Source organism: Xenopus laevis, chromosome 4S (genome assembly GCF_017654675.1).
Source record: "Xenopus laevis strain J_2021 chromosome 4S, Xenopus_laevis_v10.1, whole genome shotgun sequence".
In the NCBI taxonomy this organism is placed as follows: domain Eukaryota; kingdom Metazoa; phylum Chordata; class Amphibia; order Anura; family Pipidae; genus Xenopus; species Xenopus laevis.
Window position 1 is genome coordinate 20899976 of NC_054378.1, and position 23926 is coordinate 20923901.

General features: G+C 39.3%; 1 protein-coding gene across 2 annotated transcripts in view; it reads right to left on the minus strand.

Moving 5' to 3' along the window:
- Window positions 1-20749, minus strand: part of slc6a5.S (solute carrier family 6 member 5 S homeolog) — a 39233-nt gene extending 18484 nt beyond the window's left edge. Inside the window, exons 1-7 of one of the 2 annotated variants that reach the window (XM_041591121.1) lie at window positions 18169-18340; window positions 17321-17839; window positions 13916-14051; window positions 11043-11174; window positions 5343-5516; window positions 2234-2375; window positions 1886-2018 (exon numbers count right to left, since the gene is read on the minus strand). In XM_041591121.1, the coding sequence (XP_041447055.1) occupies window positions 1886-2018; window positions 2234-2375; window positions 5343-5516; window positions 11043-11174; window positions 13916-14051; window positions 17321-17839; window positions 18169-18171 (1239 nt within the window). In that variant the 5' untranslated portion in view covers window positions 18172-18340. Of the gene's footprint in view, window positions 1-1885; window positions 2019-2233; window positions 2376-5342; window positions 5517-11042; window positions 11175-13915; window positions 14052-17320; window positions 17840-18168; window positions 18341-20606 lie in introns of those variants that run through there. The other variant, NM_001161392.1, reaches the window with a different exon arrangement.
- Window positions 20750-23926: the final 3177 nt, after the last annotated feature.

Sequence of the window (23926 nt, forward strand, 5' to 3'; positions counted from 1 at the left end):
AACCGGAGCGTGGGCTCAATTAGACTGCAACTTTGGTTGGGGAACATATTTTTTGCTAAAGTCTACTAAAAAAATATTTAAGAATAAATCAAACCCAATACGATTGTTGTACCCCTCAATAAGGATCTTATTCGAGAGTAGAATTTCAGTAAGAAAATGCAAATGCACCAGGGAATTTAGTTTGCATATGCAATAAAAAAGTAAATGAGACCATTAACATCCCAAGGTTCTAATGTAGCACCTTCTCCATGTACCAAAGATACCAGTTTGGTGCACTGGGGGAAACCAGTTGGGAAATGAGGGACTGGAGAGATTTAGCTCCTTGCAACAATATTCCATTTGTAAATCTCTGGATACTGAAGCAGTGTGTTTAGATATCACCATTACACTGATCTGCAGGAGCTGCCCTATGACAAGTCCAAGTGGTAGTAGCTGCACTTCTCCGTATGGTACCTAACGACAGCGTTTGTATCACATTTGGCAGAAGACTATCTACAGAGGCAACCAGTCTAAATTTCTACATCCAAACCCATGTCGACAAGTTGTCTGCCCCGTCATGCAGCCTGACCCATTTAACAGGAGTGCATGATAAATACAGAGCACTGCCACCTACTGGCCATTCGACAGTGCACCAAACTGTCATTGTAACCATTACTATAACATGTATATACCTCTGTTTCTACAGCTCCCCAGCTTCTCTGTCCTTATGCATGCTTGCATTTGGTTTAATTGTGTTACTATTTGTTTACATTGTATAGCACTTTATGGTTTAATAGTATCACTTGCATATTGCCAGACAAAAATGGATCAAATATCCAGCTGCTCTTCGGTGTTTCATTTTTTCTTATTTATTTGTTGTCCTTGTTTACCTCTCTCCAACCTGGAATTTAAAATGCCATCCATTTCCCATAGCAACCATGCAACCGACTGATATTGCCTTTCTTGTATAACTTTCCTTTCTACTCAGACTGTCTCCTATCCATCTTTCTTGTCTTGTTACCTTGTGTCAGAGATACTATCAATGAGACTTTAGTCTCCACACAAAGTGAGTAGCTTCAGTATTAAACCTTAAGGAAAGGCAAAGAATGATGACCAACTGCAACTGATCTTGAAACATTACTGCTTACTTAAAGGAGAAGGAAAGCTCCAAGACAGTTTATTGGCAACAGATTAGCCACAATAGTGCAAGCTAGAACACTATATTTATTCTGCAGAATGCTTTATCATACCTGAGTAAACAGCTGTAGACACTGTCTCTTTTTGTTTAGGATAGAAGCTGCCATATAAACTTGGTGTTACAACACTTCCTGCCTGAGTCTCTCCCTGCTCACTTACAGCTCTGAGCACAGATTACAGCAGGGATGGGAGGAGACAGGGGAGAGGAGCAAACTGAGCATGCTCAAGCCCTAGCCCTGGAGGTTTATGCTGAAAACAGGAAGTCTGATACAGAAGCCCATGAGTACACAATAGAAGGAAAGAAATACTGTGTTTCTTTTGACAGAGGACTCAGAGCAACATTACTTTGAGGGTTTACTAGTGTATTTATATAGACCTTTCTGATAAAGTTTACTTAATTTTAGCCTTTCCTTCTCCTTTAAAGTTAATGTTGAACATTCCTTTTAATCAAATGTCCCTCTGTACTTTTAACTTCTTACTTCATAGTAAAGGAGGCTTCCCAGATGAACATTAAAGGACCGGTAACACAAAGAATGAACCCTGTATGGCATTCAGATTTAACACAGGGATGAATCTTGGATTTCAACATTAATTCCAGGCTCTCAGTTAAATAAGACAGTAATACATTTATATTTATAATAGTTTAAACAAGGGAAGCATTTGTATCTGTTTGTAGACCTGGAACGTGAAACCAAAAAAACATTCTTACTTTTCCTGAAGTCTTGATCCCTTTGGCCAGAGAAGCATAAACAATGATCCAAGCTAAGAAAAGGCAAAAGACGAGGGGCCACCTGATCTCGCCTGGATACTCGATACCAGCGGAAATCTTCAGCATATTGTACCTGCGAGATGACAAAGAGCATTTAATTTGCAGAATGGATTTATGGATTTGTTGCATTGTGTGAAAGGAGGAAAATCCCTGAATATCGATTAGCTCTGATAGATTGGTTTTATGGTTCTTGTGTATGAACCGCTCATAACCACATTACCTCCATGGGCATCTTTTCTGCTCACTAAGCAGGGGGTCACTAAATAGACAAGCTCTAGATATACTAACTTGAAGTACTCTTCACTTCCGCTGACAAAGGACTTGTTGCCATGGCTGGTGAAGTTTACCATAGTCAAGTTTGGATAGGCAGTCATACAGAAGGTGCTGTTCTTGATCTGAATGTTGGGTTGGGAACTGATGATGCAGGAATCTGTTAGAAGAAAGAAGTTACTATTTATCTGCCACTGACCTTCCGCTTTTGCCTCCTTTCTACCCAAATCACTAAAGGATAAGCAGTTAGTCTGGTTATGTCTTGTCCTGCTGTCGATTTCAGCCGACTGGATACAGTTAGCAGAAAATTAAGTTACTGAGAAGAATGATGTTGCACTGCTTAGATCTGAGCAGATTAACATCAGATGAACTGAACAACAGCACCACCTGCTGTTGACTTCAGCTGACTGCACACAGTTAGCAGAAAATTACGTTACTGAGAATAATGATGTTGCTCTGCTTAGATCTGAGCAGAGTAACATCAGATGACTCTTACCTGCTCATTAACTTCATATTCTGAGCTAAATCACTTTCCTTTTCTCAATAACCTGGCAACTGTGTCCAGTCGGCCAAAATGAACCGCAGGTGGTGCTCTCAGGAAAGAGTAGCGCAAATAATATAGAAGACAAAAGTGCTCAGAAAAAGCCATTTCACATTCATTTGTTCTGAGAGTTTACATTCCCTAAATTGAATATTTAAACTTTGCATAGGTAATGCAGACAGTATATATAGCAAGCAGATTAGCTTACTAAATATATTATGAACTAGCCTGTAGCAGCCAATCATAGCATTGCAATCATCACTGGCTACAGTGCAGCAGAACATTCCCATGTTAAAATAAGACATAACCAGTGGGACGTTTCCAGTTCAGCTGCAAAAGGTTCAACAATAAAAAAAGGTTATTTTCTTTTCAAGAGATTTCATACCTGACTGGGGCCTCCCACTCCCACAACCCCCATTTTCATTAAGGGGGAACAGTTTTTTAATAACCACACATTCACATTCTAACCTACAATGCGTGAGGTTCCCTAAGTGTTACAAAACCCTTAGTGTGCCATTGCCTCGTAATCAGCTGCTTTGTTCTTTCAGAAGTCAGAACCAACAGTGCGGTGGAATAGAAACAGCCAGAGAGAGACATGGATTTCAACAATTATTGTATAATTATATTAGGAAGTTGCTTGGAATTAAATTTTTTGTCATTATGCAAAAAAATCAGTTTATGGGTGGGGGTTCCCCTTAAAAGCTAATTGTTCTTTTTTTTCTAACAAAAACAATTTCAGCACAAAATATTTATCATGCCCTTTTTGCCACGTGAACAGGCACCTAATTGAATGCAGGGCAGGGTGTGAGATTTGGGACCTGATGTCTCTGTATTGACTAAGCAGATACTTTGTAGCAGCAGATCCCAACGTTACATTCACTTTCTTCCCCTTTAGCAGCCACGGAATTTGCCTTGAAGGACGAGGACGGGATTTGTTAGAGCACGACTGCAATACATCAGTGCAGATTGGCTAAATGAATGAATATCTGTGTCCCCAGAATCTCTCAGGGGGCCCTAGATCTTGTTCTGTGCAATGTAAAAACTGGTGCAGTGCAGTAATCCCGCCACAAGGTCAGCGAAACAAGGACAAGTAATGCCGCATTGTGCTCTATGAGCTTCCCACCAAGAGCCCGGGGCTAGAGACTCTCAACAGCCAAAGGTGAAACCAGATGCAACTAGTGGTTGTTGAACTACAACTCCCAGCATTCCCTCAACAGTCAATATTCACAGTTACTGTCCTATTCTAGAACAGCAGAACATAACCCTATCCTGAAACTGGAGAATCAGTGAAGAAAAGGGGCCCTTGTATATTTAAGGTGCTATGGGGCAGCTCCCACTCCTACATTTAAACAATTAGCGATATCTGTCCTTTAATCTTTCTGGCTCCAGCCATTAGCTACAGACCTCTGAGTCGCTCACTTGACACTGAATAACGGGGGCTTGGAAAATAGGAAACAGAAAAATTATAAATGAGAAGAAACAGAATTTCTGCTTTAAAAAAAAACAAAGAAATTACCATTTTTTTGGTGTTACTGATCATTTAAAAAAAAGAAAAAAGGTCAGTGATGGCAAATAAATTTAATTCAACAAGCGCAACATAATGATAAGGACATTGCAGCCGAGGGCGACAGGAATGAGACAGATGGAGGGAGGTTTTACTCACACACAGAAAGACATTTACTCTACTGCACTGCATCATGTCAGCTCCCATTGTTTCCTTATTAACCAGCAGCCTGCAGCTCCGCTCTCTGCCAGTAGGGAGCTCTATAACAGAGTATGGATGGTGTCTGTGCTCTGCCACAGCCGAGTGCCCAAATAATCATGTAATTATGAGCTGATGTATAATAATAATCAGAGAGGGGAATCTTTCACTGGCCATTAACCCATTTCTCTAAATCAATCAACTGCAATACCCTCCTCCACCTGACCCCACACATTCCATCACTTCTATTATTTGCCATGAAAAGTCATATCAATAAGGAGCAATTAATCCTCCAATATGCATTTACATACTTCATTATTATTACTGTGCATTTAAATTGTGCCAACATATTCCACAGTGCTGTACACTGTAACACTTTATATCAACTGCCACCTCCTATGTGCAAATACCAGTACTAAATATATTTCATACTATTGATCCAGAGAATGAATGTTCTGGGCACACTATAAGCTATACCCTCATACTGTACTGTCTAAGGGAATCAATATGGCACCTCCCTCCTCCCATATGTATAAATACAAATATACACAGAAGGAATGTTCTGGGCACACAATAATCTATACCCTCATACTGTACTGTCTAAGGGAATCAATATGACACCTCCTACCCATATGTATAAATACAAATATACAGAGAAGGAATTTTCTGGGCACACAATAAGCTATTCCCTCATACTGTACTGTAAGGGAATCAATATGGCACCTCCTACCCATATGTATAAATACAAATATACAGAAAAGGAATGTGCTGGGCACCCAATAAGTTATACCCTCACACTGTGGGGAATTAATATGGTGCATATAACATAGATATATTTCACAACCAAACTAATGAAAGTTATATTATAATGATATTAAACTTACCCAACAGGAGCCTGTCTTTATCCTTGCAGTCTGGAGTGTTCCAGGGATTATTGCAGGACGCCCACGGCAGCACATACACGAGGGAAGCGAATAGGTAGAATATTGTGTAGCACATGATGATATTATAGTATATGGCGATGAGGACAGAAATGATCAGCATGGCGATGCCGCAGCCTGGGGAGAGACAGATACAATGGCTCAACTCATATTAGCAGAGTAAGGCACACAAAGTATTTTTCAGTATTTGTGCCTTACCCATTTGAGTCAAGGTGTATGCAAATATCTGTTTCCCTAGATGTTGTTGAAGTACATATTTAACATTATTGAAACCTGAGGCATTCAGGGTGTTGTATTTCTGTAGAATTAACGGGTTGTGCGTTATAGTTATTTAAACCTATTAGAAAGAGTTACCCTGCCCATACCAACCCCAGGCCCCTGTTCATGAGCTGATACATGGCAAGAAAGAAATACTACACAATGAAGTGTCCCATTTACAGCAAGAGACTACAAACTGAGTATCCAGGAATCAGCCCACAAATCCAAAGAAGGATAGAAAGAATAGGAACCAGGGACTAATGTATAAAGTATAGGTTTTGATAGCACTTTTCCAGACTATGATTAAGGACAACTGGACAAATGAGCAATATCTATTAACAAAGATGGGCTTGGCAGACTGGGGCAATTCTCTTGGGGTAAGTTGTGCTTCCAACTCCGTTGAACACAAGCCAGATATAGAACACACGTCACGTAAATGTTTTTATAAAGAACGAGACCATGCAACCATGTATGGTCATCAGAGAAAATAGAGGACCTTGTCTGTAAGGTATCATCAGAAATTGAACCCTGGCCCATCCGATGAACTGTTCCTGCACTATGCTTCTGCAGAAGCATAGTGCAGGAACAGTTCATGAGATGGACAAGAGTTCAATTCCTGATACCTTACAGATAAAATAGGGCTTCTTGTACAGTTGTAACTGAATGTATGGGTCACTTGAAACCCAATGGCTGAAAGACAAGTGGGACAGTTTGAAGTTGGAGAAGACATAAAACATCAGCCAGAAGGTTCAGGAAACATACTAGTGTAATGAGAGCTCATACAATTAACAGAAACCTTCTATGAGTCCAACTCAATGGCCAAAACTCCATGAATTTCCCAGAGTACACAAAACCTAAATCAGGGGTCATTTCCACATGGGACTTTGCAACTAGAGCCATGATATGATAAACACCAATGTCATCAAATAGTGCCTATAAACACATTCATCTTGGAAGTTTTGAAAATGTTTTCAGTGTTGAGGTCCATCCTGGAATCCTGGAAGAGGCACATCCCCCATATAAATATCCCCATCCAACTAGAAGAATTTGTGAATGAAGTCTTAGAATAAGAGTTGCCATGAGGAACCCCACACGTAGGCTAATGCCACAAATTGGTGTATGAAAAATTGATCTTATCCTCTTGGGGCGAGATCCATCAATGATTTGTGGCACTGTTTAGACTTAGAAGAGACTGCATGTATAGTAGGGCCACTGTGGCTCCTTGAGCTGCAGTGGTAGGTCACTAAGTCATACTGAAAGGAAAACCTTATATACTTTTTTAAACAGCTTACAGTTGGTTTAAAGTGACACCTTGTATTCCAATAAAGTTATCATCTTCAGAAATAAACTGAACCAGTGACCAGTTTCCTGGATTATACATCAAAACAACTGTGCTTATATCTTTTCAGTACTTGAAGAAAAAGTTACTTTAACACATTTCCCTGGTTTTACATTTTCCCAGATTTTACATACATTTTTCCTGGTCCCCTGAAAAATGTAAAATGGGGGTTCTACTGTATTTCTGAATTTAATTGATCCCTTAAAGGGCAACTAAAGTCTAAAATAGAATAAGGCTAGAAATGCTGTATTTTGTATACTAAACTTAAGCATGAACTTACTGCACCACAAGCCAAATCAAACAAATGATTATGCTTTCAAAGTTGGCTACAGGGGGTCACCATCCTGTAACTTTGTTAAACATCTTTTCAAGACCAAGACTGTGCACATGATCAGTGTGGTCTGAGCTGCTTAGCGATCGTCATAAATTATCAAAACAGCACAAGTCAACAATTCTGGCAGAAGCCGATTCAGCAAGGCTGATTAATAATCAGAATATGCAGACTGTACTGGATCCTGTGTTGTCATGTAATCTAATGTAGATTTTATAGTTTTTGTATTGTTTAATACAAACTTTCTACAACTCTGCAGAACTAGTGTCTGCAGCAAAATATATCTCCAAATAAAATCCCAGTTTATCTGCTTAAATCCGGCTCCATGAACTTTGTCCTTGCAACTGGAGTTGGAAACAGTTAAGGGGATGTAAAGGCAAAACTAAAACCCAATACAAATCTCAACACAGTCACCGACTGCTCTACAGGGAAACAAACAAAGCTGCTTGAGTTCTACATGGCTGGGGAGTAAGGCGGGGGCTCCCCTTGCAGTTCATATGTATGATTGTTTCCCTGCAGAGCAGCTAGGGACCGTCTGACAATTCCTATCCACAGCAACTTTCCACAAATTCATTCAGTCACCTTCACCTGTGTACCGTGCTCACTCTCCAGTCAGGCCACACCAGGAGACCCACAAACAACTTCAACAAACGTAGGTTTGGCCTATCAACAGCAGTAAATGAAGGAAGATTTTGCTGCATACAGTCAGGTTTCTTATAAAAACAATACACATGTTTTAATTAAAGTACTGTATATTGGAGAAAGGTTTCTTTTTCATTTAATAAAGTTAAAATGGGATTTTATTTTTTTGCCTTTACATGCCCTTTAAATGGTGTCCCCAAACTTTATCCATTGCTAGGGGTCCTTCTTCTTCCAGGCCTGGCACTGAAGTGCAATATCAACCCCCACCCCTTTTCTATGACATCACAGAAACCTAAGGATAGGTCAGAATCTAGCATGTGAGCAACATCATGTGTGCCAATGACAGGCACCCACTATCTACAGGGCTGCACACATGAAGTGTAACACAGTTACCAATGGGAGAGGTCAGAGGCTGCATGGATCGCTGAGTAAGGATCAGAAAAAATGTGGAAGTTAACCCATCGAAAAAAATATATTGACCATAGCAGTACTCAAAAGCACATTGAACCCTGCAGACACTTCAGAAAGCACCTGGAACCTGGAACAAGATTCCAACATTTCCATAAACCTTGCATGGAATTCAGAAATCATGTAAATGCAATATGCAAAACAGTGTTCAGAAAGCCCATGAAACTCCCAATTAGAAACCTTCAGCAGAAGTCAGAAATCACATGGAAGTAAGTACGGCAGCTGGATACCATACAGAAACCAGCACAAAAAATAAAATGCCCAGGACAAAAATCACCCAGGACCTTGAGTAGGTGTCAGAAAAAACATGGAACTGTAGACAATTGTCAGAAAGTATATGGAACCAAACGTGTTGTTGAGAAAACACAGGTATCCAAAATCTGGGTCCAGAAAGTACATGGAATCTAACACAATCACAGCATGAAGAGCATGGGAAGCCTGGAACATTGTGACAAGAACATGGTTCATAGCACAGAAATCAAATAGAGCTTTAACCTAACTCATTGATCACAAGACACAAAGAAGCTATAAGATTGATCAGGGGGCTTGGAGTAAGAATACACACGGCTACTAACATAGATGTCAGAGTGAACAAAGGTCAGATAACACATGAAATCCCCTGGGGTAAAAAGCACACAAACACAGGCGAGTGATCACATGGTAAGTGTTACTGGACTGGAGAGCTTAGTGGAACCTAAACCAGTGATATTGAACATCCTGTAGCACCATGAGCCACATGGACCCTAAAACATTAACATAACATACAAAATAACACACAACATAACAAGGCCAGGAAGCACATGATACATAAACAATGACCAGAAAGCATATAAGTCACTGGTATGTAGAGTACCATAGTGACTTAGAGTGCATAGAGCCTAAACCAATACCCTGCTTAGACCAGTTTGCAGACTGTGAAGAAGCTAGAACAATTGATCAGAGAGGCCTATGGAGCTCTTACCACACCTAACATGATTTAATAAGCTGTTTCCTAACCCAGCAGCCTGATGAAACATTCCAAGGACAGTGTTGGACTGGATGCCAGGGGCCCACCAGAAAACATTACACCACAGACCCACTCTACTTTGATGGCATAGAACCACCGGAGTTTTCCTGGTATCCCAGTGGGCCAGTCCAACACTGCACAATAATATCCAGTGCAGGAACTTTGCTGTCAGCTCCCAATCTTGTCTAAATTCACCCTTTCACAGTTTTGGCTCATCTAAGAGGTCACACCTTCTTGAATGACTACTTTGTCTCCTTGATGCCAACATTGCAGTCAGCAAAAAGGATTAAGATTAGAACATAAAATCACAAGCTAGTAACACAACTCAACTAAAGTAGCCCCACTTGCTTAAAGGGTTGTTTTCAGATTGATCACCGGAAATAACACATTTTTCAAATTACTTTCTATTTTCTATGTGTCACCGTTTTTGTAATATTGAAGGGTAAAATGTCATTTTTCACCTTCTAAAGCAGCTCTGGAGCTCTGAGAGGGGGGTCACCGAAGGGAAAAGAGAACTATAGGACCAGAGAACAAAGGGTGACAGGCGGAAGAGAAAAAAAAATAAATTAGGTACACTATTTAACTTGAAAGATGAGGAAGGATGGAGCAGTAGAATCACAAGTCAGAAGAAACCCCTATAATAAGTATGGGTAAGTGGACTAACCCATAATCCACCAATGAAGTTATTAGGGGGAGGGTACTGGGGTACTCCAGTCAGCTGCCCAAAATGGGAGTGGGGCTTGCAGGAAGTGGGCAGATATGAGATATGATCACTGGGGGGGGGGGATTTGTTATATCGGGTCCCCTTTCTACTTGTTAGAAGGGGAGCAGGTGACTGGTGGAATAATAATTGAGGGCACCTGGGGGGTTGCTAATTTAAAGGTATTTAAGATTTCCATTCATCCCTTTATTGAGAAAAATACATAATTAAAGGACAAAAAAAGGTAAACTAAAGAGGTAGAAATGTTGTACATCATGTTTTTGGGCTTCTGTACCAGCCCAAGGCAACCACTGCCCTTTAGCAGTAAATATTTATGTCTCTAAAGATGCCCCAGTAGCTCCCCATCTTCTTTTCTGCTGATTCACTGCACATGCTCTGTGCTGCTGTCACTTACTGAGCTTAGGGACCCACTCACAATATACAGTATATATAGAATAGAAATGGCACAATATGATTAGTAATTAATACAGATAATTACTACATGGCAGCACAGAGACCAGTGCAATTAGCATCAGAATATAATAATCAGCCCTGTAGCATCAGCTTATATTACAGACCAACCTCATTTTCTGCTGGATAATTAGTGACGAGCCCTAAGCTTAGCTTCTCAACAGCTGCTCAGAGCCCACTGAGCATGTGAGTGTCACAGACACTTTCCGATATGGTGACCCCCTGTGACAAGTTTGAAGTCCTGGATCATTGCTGCTATTGACAAGTTGAAACTTTAGAATGGAGCAATAAATTCAGTGTATAAAACATGGCATTTTTAGCCCTATTTATTTCTAGGGTTTAGTTCTCCTTTAAAACACCAGCGCCTATGAAAAACCAAGTCCACGACCATTACTGATTGACTGTACTATGCCCCGTCCTATACTCACCTTGCAGGGCTGGAATGGCTTTCCACACAGAGATTGGCCCCTGACTGGCAAACTGCCCAAGGGCAACCTCTAGATAGAAGATGGGCAACCCCGCCAGAGCCAACATGGTCAAGTAAGGTATAAGGAATGCACCTGGAAGGCAATGGAGAGACATGTAAGAGCAGGATAGGAAAAGTCGCCAGGTATCCCCGGCGCATTAATCGCGTTATTTTGCATTGAATATAAGCGCAGTCAGCAGAGTTCTGTGCATGTCATACAGTAAATCCTGTGTAGGTAATTTAAAAAGAGAAGACGTCGTTATACAGGTGCCTGTGTGTGTGTGAAATGTGTGTCTTTGTGCACCTACTGAGCAATTCTCAGAATCCGCAGAAGGAGAAATCCATTGAATTGTCCCAGTTAATTAAAATTGATCTGAAGCTAAATGTGCAACTGCAGCAGATGTGACTCGCGAGTAACTGGAAATGCAACTGCGTCTCACACAGACAATATGAGGGTGGGATTATTTTTTCTTCATTTCATCCCAGTTATAGGAGAAAAAAAATAATTTAAATACATTTGCCTGGGTGTAGATGTATAATCCGCAGACTGAATGGGGATCCAAATATTGGTTCATTTTATATATAAACAATTACAATCAATTCCCTGATGGTGGAGAAGTTTCGTTTGAAGGATAAGTTATAAAGTGAGTCGTTCATTGTCACCTCATTTCCTGCTCTGGCGTAAATTCTGACTCTGAGCCTTTAAAGGGGTGGTTCACCATCAAACTAACATTTAGTACGTTCGAGATTGGCTAATTCTAAGCAGCTTTTCAATTGGTCTTCATTATTTATTTTGTATAGTTTTTTGAATTGTTTGCCTTTTTCTCCTGACTCTTTCCAGCTTTCAAATGTAAAAATGCTCTGTAAGTCTAAAAATGTATTGTTATTGCTAGGTTTTATTACTAATCTTTCTATTCAGGTCTCTCCTATTCATATCCCATTCTCTTATTCAAATAAATGCATGGTTGCTAGGGTAATTTGAACCCTAGCAACCAGCCAGAATAAAAAGCTGAAATAGCAGACTGGAGAGCTGCTGAATAAGAAGCTAAATATCTAAAAAAACAAACAAAAAAAACACAAATAATGAAAAATTAAAACCAATTGCAAATTGTCTCACAATATCACTCTCTACATCATACTAAAAGTTATTAGGAATTTTCATTAGAGCTGCCAATCAGGTCCCACAAATGTTACAAGTTGTTGCAAAGTTGCAAATGATCAGGATAGGGCCCACTTTATTGTTCACTTTAATATTGCGATTGCGGATTTCCTTATAGAAACCAAACGAAAAAAAAAAATCCTTTAACGCTCATATTGGGGCATTTGACGCCCAGAAATTGTCTTTAAGACAAGGGTCTCTCTGTAGCTCTGGGGCTTCAAACAGTAATGACAAAACTGTCCCAAAAGGCTGCTCCAAGCTGAGAATATCATCAACAAGGTCGAAAAAGAAACCCAAAGACCCTTTTTATTTTGCTAATCTAACTATATATATATATATATATATATATATATATATATATATATATATATATATATATATATATATATATAGTGTAGAATCTGGGAATTTAAATATTTAGCACTGCACTTTTCTGCATTTATCCCCCCCTTATATAATATCTACTCAGAATTAAAATGTTTTACTGTATATATCCATCTCAAATATTTACAAATACCCCCTAAATAACATTTTAAACTCGATATGGGGAATATAATCACACATCGTTTGCACCAGTAACTCAATTTCCAATAAATATACACTAGTAAAATAATTATTTGGGGAAAATTTGAATTAACGGGAATATTTTCCCTATCTTGTCTGTGTGTGTGTGTGTGTGTGTATATATATATATATATATATCTGCTGATAGCTGTCCCTATGTGTATGACAAATACAAGTGCAGTAAAAGTGGACCTAGGGTCACACAAGTGAATTACAAATCAATCACCAGTTCTAGTTCAACGCCTTTCAATGAGCGCGTTACTGGCAATAGGGCGATTTATCTAACGGTTACTGAAGAGAAGGGGGAGATTTTTGGAAGTGTGTATAAAGGAATAGTATTTGTAACTCACGAATACAAAGGTTTCCGCAGTAACCAGCAATACACGCAATAAAAACGGCATGTCTTGTGATACACTCAACTTTAGAAATAAAATTGACATCACTATAAAACGGTAACAAGCAATGACGTAATAAAGAAATCTACAAAATGTGTTATCCCCATAGTATACATAGATTTTCCCAAACGATATGAATATAGATAAATCTTTTGTGTTGGGATCCGGCGGTGATGCGACTTTGGACACAGGACTGATTGGAAGTGGGAACATATAAATTACAGAAACCTGTATAAAAGACTAATAAATGATAACAAAATATAAGGTAATGAGGCGTTACATATATGGTCAGAAAACTCCTCCAAACTTCTAATATTCTTTTTATTTACAGTAGGTTGTATATTATCCCTAATAACACATGTAATACTCGGAGTTTTCTCCCAGCCTTGTGTCTTTTTATGGTCACAGAACCCCTCAGTGACTTCTAATATCCTTATCAATTACAGTACATTATCCCTTATAATACACGAGTGATACTCAGAGTTCCTTGTATAACTCAGCCTGCAGCCTTGTGCCTTTATATGGTCACAGAACCCCTCAGTGACTTCTAAAATCCTTATCAATTACAGCAGGGGGTACATTATCCCTATATTAAACAAGTAATACTCTGTATAATTCAGCCTGCAGTCTTGTAAATGTTTCCATAGTTTTTTTTATAGCAATGTCTGGAAACAACTTGCCAACATGATTATATTATTGAACTAAAAGAATCCATACCTCCACCATTTTTAAAAGCCAAATATGGGAATCTCCACACATTACCCAGACCCACTGCATAGCCCACCATAGACAGGATGAAGTCTATTTTGCTTGACCAGTTGCCCCTGGCTTTATTTTCATCTCCTTCTTCATCCTAAAAAAAGGGAGAAAGAGAACCCAATGATCCAAAGCTTTATTGACTCAGCAGTTTCACAGTTGTCCTTGTACTAAATAATAATCCCCACACCACCCCAGTATAGGTCTGTGCTGCCTTTAACACACTGCTAACACCTTATTCATATCTGTAAGGCTCTAAGCATCCCCTGGCACTGAGGTATATACATCTGATTTGATTCATTGCATTTAATTTGAAATATCACTTTGTGATTTCTTTGCTTTCCCATCAATTCTAAATTTTGGGAATTCGTTTCAGAGGGAATGTTGGGTGGAAAGGGAAAACCTATAGGCAAGCCTGAAGGAAATGTGTTTCTAGGGTTAAAATGCATCATGTAAAAGCCATTGATACTTCCAATCATCCCATTTTAAGATAATATCAAGGGTGACCGAGTAGGATTTAATTAACATTGTAACCCCAACAAAATGACGAACAAGAAAGCAATTTTAGCTGAATGTATTAGTTACTACGTGCATCTGGAATTAGAGTTATTAGAGAAGTCGCAGCCAACGTGAACATAATCAGGGGGCGCTTATTTATATTATGAATGAATAAATAAGGGGAAAAACATTTGAGGGATTGAACAAGTACAGTACAGGGGCTGGAGGCTGTTCCTTCCCTGCTGCCAGGACACATGAGCAGCGCTAAATATCCTGAGGCATTAGCACAAGTCCTTATGTTCCCCAGTCTGGAGACTGTCAGACCCCCGCAGAGTAACTCGGAGCCACTAAGTGAGATCTGTAATAAAGGGGAAACTAGAAGGGCCGCAGGAGAGAGAGAGAGAAATGATTTTGCAGGTTTACATGGACTCATAAATGACAATGCTCGGCGGTGGGTCATTTCTACTAATATGCAGGGAGAAATAGGCCAATACCTATAGATAACAAAAAGGCACAGGTACATTTACATTAAATTACAGAAAGAAAACTAGAGCATACTGGACTAATGGGCACAAATTGAAATGGGAATAAAGTGGAACTGGGTCAGCACCCTACATGACCTTGCTGAAAATATCCCTGAATATATAGAAATATATATGGGTAGATACAGATGATAGATAGTTGGATGGATGGATAGATAGATAATGATAGATAGATAGATAGATAGATAGATAGATAGATAGATAGATAGATAGATAGATAGATATAATTTATAGAGAGATATATAGATGATAGATAGATAGATAGATAGATAGATAGATAGATAGATAGATAGATAGATAGATAGATAGATAGATAGATAGATAGATAGATAGATGGACAGACAGATAGACACATAGATGGATCAATAGATAGATAGATAGATAGATAGATAGATAGATAGATAGATAGATAGATAGATAGATAGATAGATAGATAGATAGATAGATGGACAGACAGATAGACACATAGATGGATCAATAGATAGATAGATAGATAGATAGATAGATAGATAGATAGATAGATAGATAGATAGATAGATAGATAGATAGATAGATAGATAGATAATCATAGATAGATAGATAGATAGATAGATAGATAGATAGATAGATAGATAACAGATAGATAGATAGATAGATAGATAGATAGATAGATAGATAGATAGATAGATAGATAGATAGATAGAGATAGAGAGAAACAGACATATAGATAGATGATAGATAGATAGATAGATAGATAGATAGATAGATAGATAGATAGATAGATAGATAATCATAGATAGATAGATAGATAGATAGATAGATAGATAGATAGATGACAGAGATAGATGATAGATAGATAGATAGATAGATAGATAGATAGATAGATAGATAGATAGATAGATAGATAGATAGATAGATAGATAGATAGATAGATAGATGATAGATAGATAGATAGATAGATGATAAATAGCTAGAGATAGAGAGAGACAGACATATAGACAGACAGATAGATAGATAGATAGATAGATAGATAGATAGATAGATAGATAGAACGTGATAAACACCAGAACGTGTATATTAAACACTTCATAGTGGACAGTTAGTTCAGAAATTTGGGACCCAGTACATTTCCATTTATGGTCAATACAATGGGATTGACTGATCTAGGGGAGATTCAGGACCCTGGACAGCTACACTATGCGTGAGATTCAGGACAGATGGATAAAACCTGGAGAGAGAGAGAGAGAGAGAGAGAGAGAGAGAGAGAGAGAGAGAGAGAGAGAGAGAGAGAGAGAGAGAGAAAGAGAGAGAGAGAGAGAGAGAGATAATAGATGGATAGATAGATAGATAGATAGATAGATAGATAGATAGATAGATAGATAGATAGATAGATAGATAGATAGAAAGATAGATAGAAAAGAAGAGGGACACACAGACATGCAGAGAAATATAGGAAGAATTTATCCGGGAGAGACAATACTATTAGTACTCTTCCACATTTCGGCACCACCCCGATATCCTTAATATTATATATACATAATCACACAAATCGTTTGCAATTCCTTATTATCATTCCCTTCCATTTCCTTTCTAGAAAACAGAGTGCAAGCTCTTCAAACATAGATTTACAGCGCTGCCTGTTATACTTGCTCTATCACGTAGACGGGGGAGCTTTTTAGCATCATATTCTCAATTATACATTCTCGTGTTTGGCGCAATTTGCCTGCAGGCTGTCGGTTGGGGCAAGGTGATGCATTCATTATAATGGTACTAATCTGTTACTTGCCAAGCACCAACCTTAGCTGCTACACGTGTTACCCAGCAGGCTCTAATCTAAGATGGAAGCAAAGCCATTGATGTTCCACTCGATATTAATTATAATGTGCCTTCTACTGCAGGGTTTCCACCTGGTACCTTTGAACATCAACAAAGTCACGGCGTTGATTCCGGGTCGTTGCAAAGCATTTAAGCTTTAGTGCGCCCCCCCCCCCACACACACACACACACATTCTCACTCCAGTTACAATGTTACTAACTCCACACACTTCCAGTGTATCCCTTCTTACAACTCTTATCCAATTTGCACAAATTAACTTTCAACCTACACAATTGCAATGTACAGTAATGACAATGTCTATCTACACTAGGTATTGGATTGCCTTCTACCTACACAATTGTGATCTACAGCAGCTATAATGTATCTTATGCTTTTCAATTATCAGTATACAGTGGTTACAATGTTGCCTTCTCTCCACAGATTCTCTATACAGGTATCCAATCTACAGACCCCCCCTCCCCTCTATACCCAGGTTCCCCGCACTCTTAAAGTCAATATAGAAAAACTCACCCCACTTAGAGTCCCTGGGAAAACAGACGTGTTGCCATCTGTGCCCAGCACCACCGTACTTTGACTGATGGGCACCCAACCGCCCTTGGCATTATTTTGTTCCAGTGAATTCTTTCCAAATCCCTGGTTAGTGTCCCCCTCGGCACTCTGGAGAGGCACAATTCTACAGTGCATAGGGTTGGTCTGCCCATTGTTGTCTGTCATGGAAGAATTCTTAGCTGGGCACCCCTCCACAGAATCCCTTTTAAGCACAAAATTACTGTGACCCGGTGTAGTCATTTTACAAGACCCCCCGACTCTGGATCTCTCAAGATCACATGCTTTGGGTTCCTCTGCTGCAAACAATTTGCTGTCACTAGATGTGGACTGGGACAATCTGGCCAGTTTGGAAGAGGCTTGCAAGGGTAGGTCATTGTCAGGGGTATGGCTTGTAATCCCGGCGGCCCCAATGGCTCCTGGGGCAGCACCTTCTGGACTGTTCACTGTCTTCTTACTCCCATCCATGACATTCACGTAATCCTGTAAAAAAAAAAAAAAAAAGGAAAAACAATATTATTAAAGTGTTTACTAATTCAGCAAATTGTGGTTAGATGTGTTGAGAGTAGAAGTGGTTGTGTGCCTGTGTGTGCTATTAAATATCCCCATTCATATAATGCCAATCTACTTGAAACAGATAGTGCCTGCTGGGCGACACTCTACATCAGTATTTTTTATCCAGCAGCTGTTGAACTACATTTCCCAGCATCCCACCAACAGTCTTCAGCTATTGATGATGGAAAATGTAGTTCAACTACAACTGAAGGGCCGCAGCTGGAAACCATTGCCCTACATTGTATCAGGTTACAAACCATGGTTTTGCCCACTGATTGCACAGAAAGCCCTGAGTGAGTGAATTTAAAGTCACAATCCCAGTTATGCTGCTTCTCTCATCAATGCAATGTGCAGGGTCCGCTCCACAGCAGAAATCAACCCTGTATGTGCTGAGATTTTTGCACTGCCTTTCACTATTACATCCCCCAGCCTGGTTGGGTTTCATATCACGGCTGCTGGAGGCTCCTTCCACTCTATTGTACAAAGATTCTTTAATTTTACGCCCCATTTCCTTTCTGTCATTCAGCAGAGCCCAGTGCAAGTTTCAAGGGGGCAGGAGGGAGGATGAGGATCTGCTGGGTAAAACAAAGCCAATTCTTTCCTTGATATCCCCCAAAGGCTCACAAAATCGTATTGCGAGCACTCCTAGGTAAGCACCCCAAGGAATGTCAATGTAGTCTCTGTAATAAACACATACACACGTGTATAGTCTGGTTGGGTGCATGTGGGCCAAGTCAATGTCATTTGTTGACACTGGTAATTTTGCTGAGTTTGATGTATTTATAAATGACTTATCATTTCTACTAATGTGCAGGGAAAATATTGACCATTACCTATAGATAACAAAAAGGAATAGGTACATTTGCATTAAATTACAGAAAGTAAACTAGAGCATACTGGACTAATGGGCCCAAAAATTAAATGGAAAAGAGGGGAACTGTGTCAGCAACCATACACGACCTTGCTGAAAATATCCCTGGATGTATATTAAGATAGATGGGTAGATTAGATAGACGATGATAGATAGATAGATAGATAGATAGATAGATAGATAGATAGATAGATAGATAGATAGATAGATAGATGATAAATAGCTAGAGATAGAGAGAGACAGACATATAGACAGACAGATAGATAGATAGATAGATAGATAGATAGATAGATAGATAGATAGATAGATAGATAGATAGATAGATAGATAGATAGATAGATAGATAGATAGATAGATAGATAGATAGATAGATAGAACGTGATAAACACCAGAACGTGTATATTAAACACTTCATAGTGGACAGTTAGTTCAGAAATTTGGGACCCAGTACATTTCCATTTATGGTCAATACAATGGGATTTACTGGGAGAGATGCGCAAAAGGAGCTCCTTCTATTTGCAGAGCCCATAGTAACCTAGCACCAGAACACCAGTATATTAAACACCTTAATAGTTCGCAGCCCATAATGAACAGTTCAGAAATTCGGGACTTATTATTCAACCTCAATACAATGGGATTGACTGATCTAGGGGAAATTTAGGACAGCTACACTAAGCGTCGGTACAATGGGAATGACAAGTCTGGGGGGGGTTTCAGGACCCTGGATAGTTACAGTCTGGCTGGCACATTACTTGCGCAGGTTTGATTCAGGACCTTGGATCATTTTCTCCTTTGCTCCAATAAGGACTTTGACACAGTTGTAACAAAGACTGAGAGATTTAGCAGGTTTAGGACCCTAGACACATAAACTGTTTCAGGACTATAGGCACAAACCCAATAAAGAAACAATAAACTACAGTGGTCACAATAACCATTATGGGTGTAGAAAAGTCTGATATTAAACCAGTGTTTGCCTGGTTTCGGGGGCTCCAGTCACATATCTGTGTATAGCGCAAATGGGATTCTGGACCCTGCATAGCTACAAACAGGACTATGAAAATGTCATATATTAGGTCACAGTGCTCAGATATAACGGGCACTGATATTACTTCAATAGAGCAGCGTCTGAAACTCGGACAGTTATGGTCAAGGATGTCAGAATTAAACCCATTGCTAGAAAAGTGTAGGCTTTAGAACTATAACCCTTAAAATTATATATGGAAATAAACAAGTGGTTTGTTACAGCAAGGGTTAGAGCCATTACTAGCACAGATTACACTCCGGTTACAATAAGATTCAGGGCTATTAGAAGTACATAAGAAATTCGGGATCCAGAATATTTACAATTGGTTTCAGGGTTACAGCAATTACTAACACAGGGGCCACTTTATCCACTATAGTTAAATGATGAGCTTTTAGGGTATTGGTGCAATCTGTGCAAGGAGTTTGTAGTCTTGTTACTAGAGCTCAGGATATTCAGCATCCTGGACAGTTATAATCGCTGGATAACGCTGGACCCTGAATAGATATAATGGCTGGATAACGCTGGACCCTGGACAGTCATAATCGCTGGATATCGCTGGACCCTGTACAGTGGCTGGATAACGCTGGACCCTGCGGGCATGAAAGGTGCAGAGGTGATCTAGGACCCTACACAGTCACTCTAAGCTTAAAAACTACAAAAAAAATACACTCTAAAAATACAGTTAGAGAAAAGGAAATTTGCATCTAATAAATTGCTGTTCCTTTAACAAGTTAAAAATCCCAGCCCTAAGGATGTTTTTTTCTAAAATCTTCCCCACTAAACCTAAATCCAGTACTCACCATACTGAGAACAGACAAAGTCGCAGTTGCTGGATGAAAGCCTGCAGCCTGAGAGTGAGGTCCCCTCTGTCAGTTGCAAAGCTTCTAATACCTTCTTTGGAAAAGAGTGAGTTTGCGTCAGCGCAGAGCAAGGTGCCCTTCCTTTGACATTTTCTTGATAAGAGTTTGATAAATCATTACCCTTAGATTCAGATTTTAAAGGGATGACCCCCCCCCCAGCCAAGCTGTCACTCATCTACAACAGGATTGCGTATTTAGAATGAGTCATATGAGACTGATTAGTGAATGGATTGCACAAGGTGGGGGTATTTCTCCCCCCATCCCCTCTGTTGCTGTTATATAGGAGAGGAGGTACAACTCAGTATCTAAACAAACAGCAATACCTCCCCCAACAATTTGTGATCATTTTGGAATCTTTAGTGTTGCTGATTTTTATTGGATCTGCAGGAAACTCTGACCCTTTCCTACACGCAAGTGGCATCTCCAGTTGGACTACATTACACTCATATAAGGAGGTCATATTGAGATATAGGTAATAATAGGAGGTAATAATAAGATCAGACTCAAACCCCAATTAAAAATCGTGCAGTTAGTTGCAATTGTTCGTTTTATAAGTAAAACCAGTTACAAAGATTGGGTGACCTTGCACCAAACCCAATGACTAAGTACCATCTTGTTTCCCCTTTGGTCCTCCTTTTTCTTTTCTTTTTCTTCTTGTTTAATGTTTTTTCCAGACCTTAAACGATCAGTTACCTGTCTACAATGGATCATGGTCCCTACAGTTAAAGGTACAATTCAACATTCATCTATTTCTGTTTCACTTATTTTATTCCAATAAACGTTCGAGTACAAAAAGAAACAAATACCCGACCTCGATTTAGCCCACGAATCAGCCACTGCAACGCCCGCAGAGCTTTTTATTCACGAGCAGTTAAAATTGGACACACGTGGGTAGATAATGATCGAAACATCTGTGCGTGGGATCATTGATAAAGGACATAAAGCATTTTATTGGACAGTTGTAACCCACTGACTGGCCTGTTCTTACCCTTGATGCCAATAATAATCACACTTTCCAATTTCTGGGACGTTTCGATTCGACAAGATATTAACTTTGTTGCTCTTCAGGTCAGTTCTGGTTTATTTATGGGAAATACATTAAACGGAGACCTATGTAGACCTTTGATGTCTCAGTTGTGACGTGGATTAAGCTGGGTGGTTAAAGGAATGGTACCATTAAAAATCAAAGTGTTTTAAAAGTTCATCTTTAAGTTAACTTTTTGAATATTATAGAATAGCCAATTCTAACCGACATTTTAACTGGTCTTCATTATTTATATTTTATGGTTTATTCCGATTTGCCTTCTACTCCTGACTCTTTCCAGCTTTCAAATGGGGTCACTGACCCCATCTAAAAAACAAATGCTCTGTAAGGTTGTACATTTATTGTTATTGCTACTTTTTATTACTCATCTTTCTCTCCTATTCATATTCCAGTCTTTTATTTAAGTGCATTTAAAGTGTATGGTTGGTAGGGGAATTAGGACCCTAGCAGCCAGAATTCTGAAATTGCAAACTGGAGAGCTGCTGAATAAACAGCTAAATAAATCAAAAACTATGAATAATAAAAAATTAAAACCAATTGCAAATTGTCTCAGAATATCAATCTCTACATCATACTAACAGTTAATTTAAAGGTGAACAACCCCTTTTAATAATGACACTATAAATAAGTACTACTATAGTTTATATAAACAAGCTGCTGTGTAGCCATGGGGACAGCCATTCAAGCACAGGATACACAGTAGATAACAGATACATACTAATATAGTTTATATAAACAAGCTGCTGTGTAGCCATGGGGGCAGCCATTCAAGCATGATACACAGTAGATAACAGATAAGTACTACTATAGTTTATATAAACAAGCTGCTGTGAAGCCATGGGGGCAGTCATTCAAGCACAGGATACACAGTAGATAACAGGTAAGTACTACTATAGTTTATATAAACAAGCTGCTGTGTAGCCATGGGGCAGCCATTCAAGCACAGGATATCCAGTAGATAACAGATTTCTGAAGAATCCCATTGTATACTACAGAGCTTATCTGTTATCTGCCGTGTATACTGTGCCTTTTCTCCTTTTTCATCTTTGAATGGCTGCCCCCACAGCTACACAGCAGCTTGTTTATATAAACTATAGTAGTACTTATCTGTTATCTACTGTGTATCCTGTGCTTGAATGGCTGCCTATATAAACTAAAGAAGAGTTTCTGAAGCAAACACATAACTTTTACCAGTGCAGGACAACACTACATTATATTTTAATTACTATAAAACACTTTAATTTTTTGGTGTTGCTGTTCCTTTAAAGCTGGCACCATTCTGCTGGGACAGGACATGAGAGAGGGACTTGCATTCTGTCCTATTAATGTACTTAGGAAGGTGCCTGTCTGTCAGTAACAGGGATTTGCCTTTTTGCAATAAATGTTCAGATATTTTCATCAGAGACCTCTGGTTATTCACTGCGCAGAGACTCAGCGGGTTGGCAGAAGCTGTTAGAACATCCTTGTAAAGAGTGATGGAGAAATGATTACACATCTAATAGAAACAGACAAGGCTGGTTTCGAACCTGTCATGGATACTTATGGATATAACTAGAATCTAGACACAAAATTGGATTACAAGCTCTTCTGATCAGTTATATTATTCCAGTTTCTGGTTAATGCATTAACTCAGTTGTTCAGCATTGGGTTTTGTACCAGCAATGGTATAATATAGATAGAATACTGCAGACAAAAAGCATTTGTATGTGGCTGTGTGATTATATTTAAGGTAAAGGTGAATTATGAGAGAAAGAGAGAGATATTTAGCGAGTCAGGTTAAGGGAGTATCAAGAGATATGTGGATGAAAGAAAGACATTCACATGGTTAGTGTTAGGGAGCCAGGGCCACCATTAGAGCGTTTTTTTTTTAACTTGGGGGGTGCTGACAGCTGATATTTTCTAACTTGGGGGGCCCTGGTCACAATTTTTTTTAAAACTTGGTGGGGGTGGGGCTGTCCACAAAGGGGTTTTTTTTTACTTGTACCGGCCACGCCACCAATGTTTTTTTTCTTGTAGGGGGGCCCAGAAATTTTTGTTGTACGGGGCCCATTGAATTCTGATGGTGGCGGTGAAGGGAGAAATGAGAGGTATGTAATAAATTATTTATATGAGAATAAGGAAGGACCCGTTGTCCAATATTGGGGCTCCCAGGGTAAGCGAGAGAACTGGGCAACTGTCAGGCATCTGGGATTGTTGGGGCAGGTTTCCAAGGAGA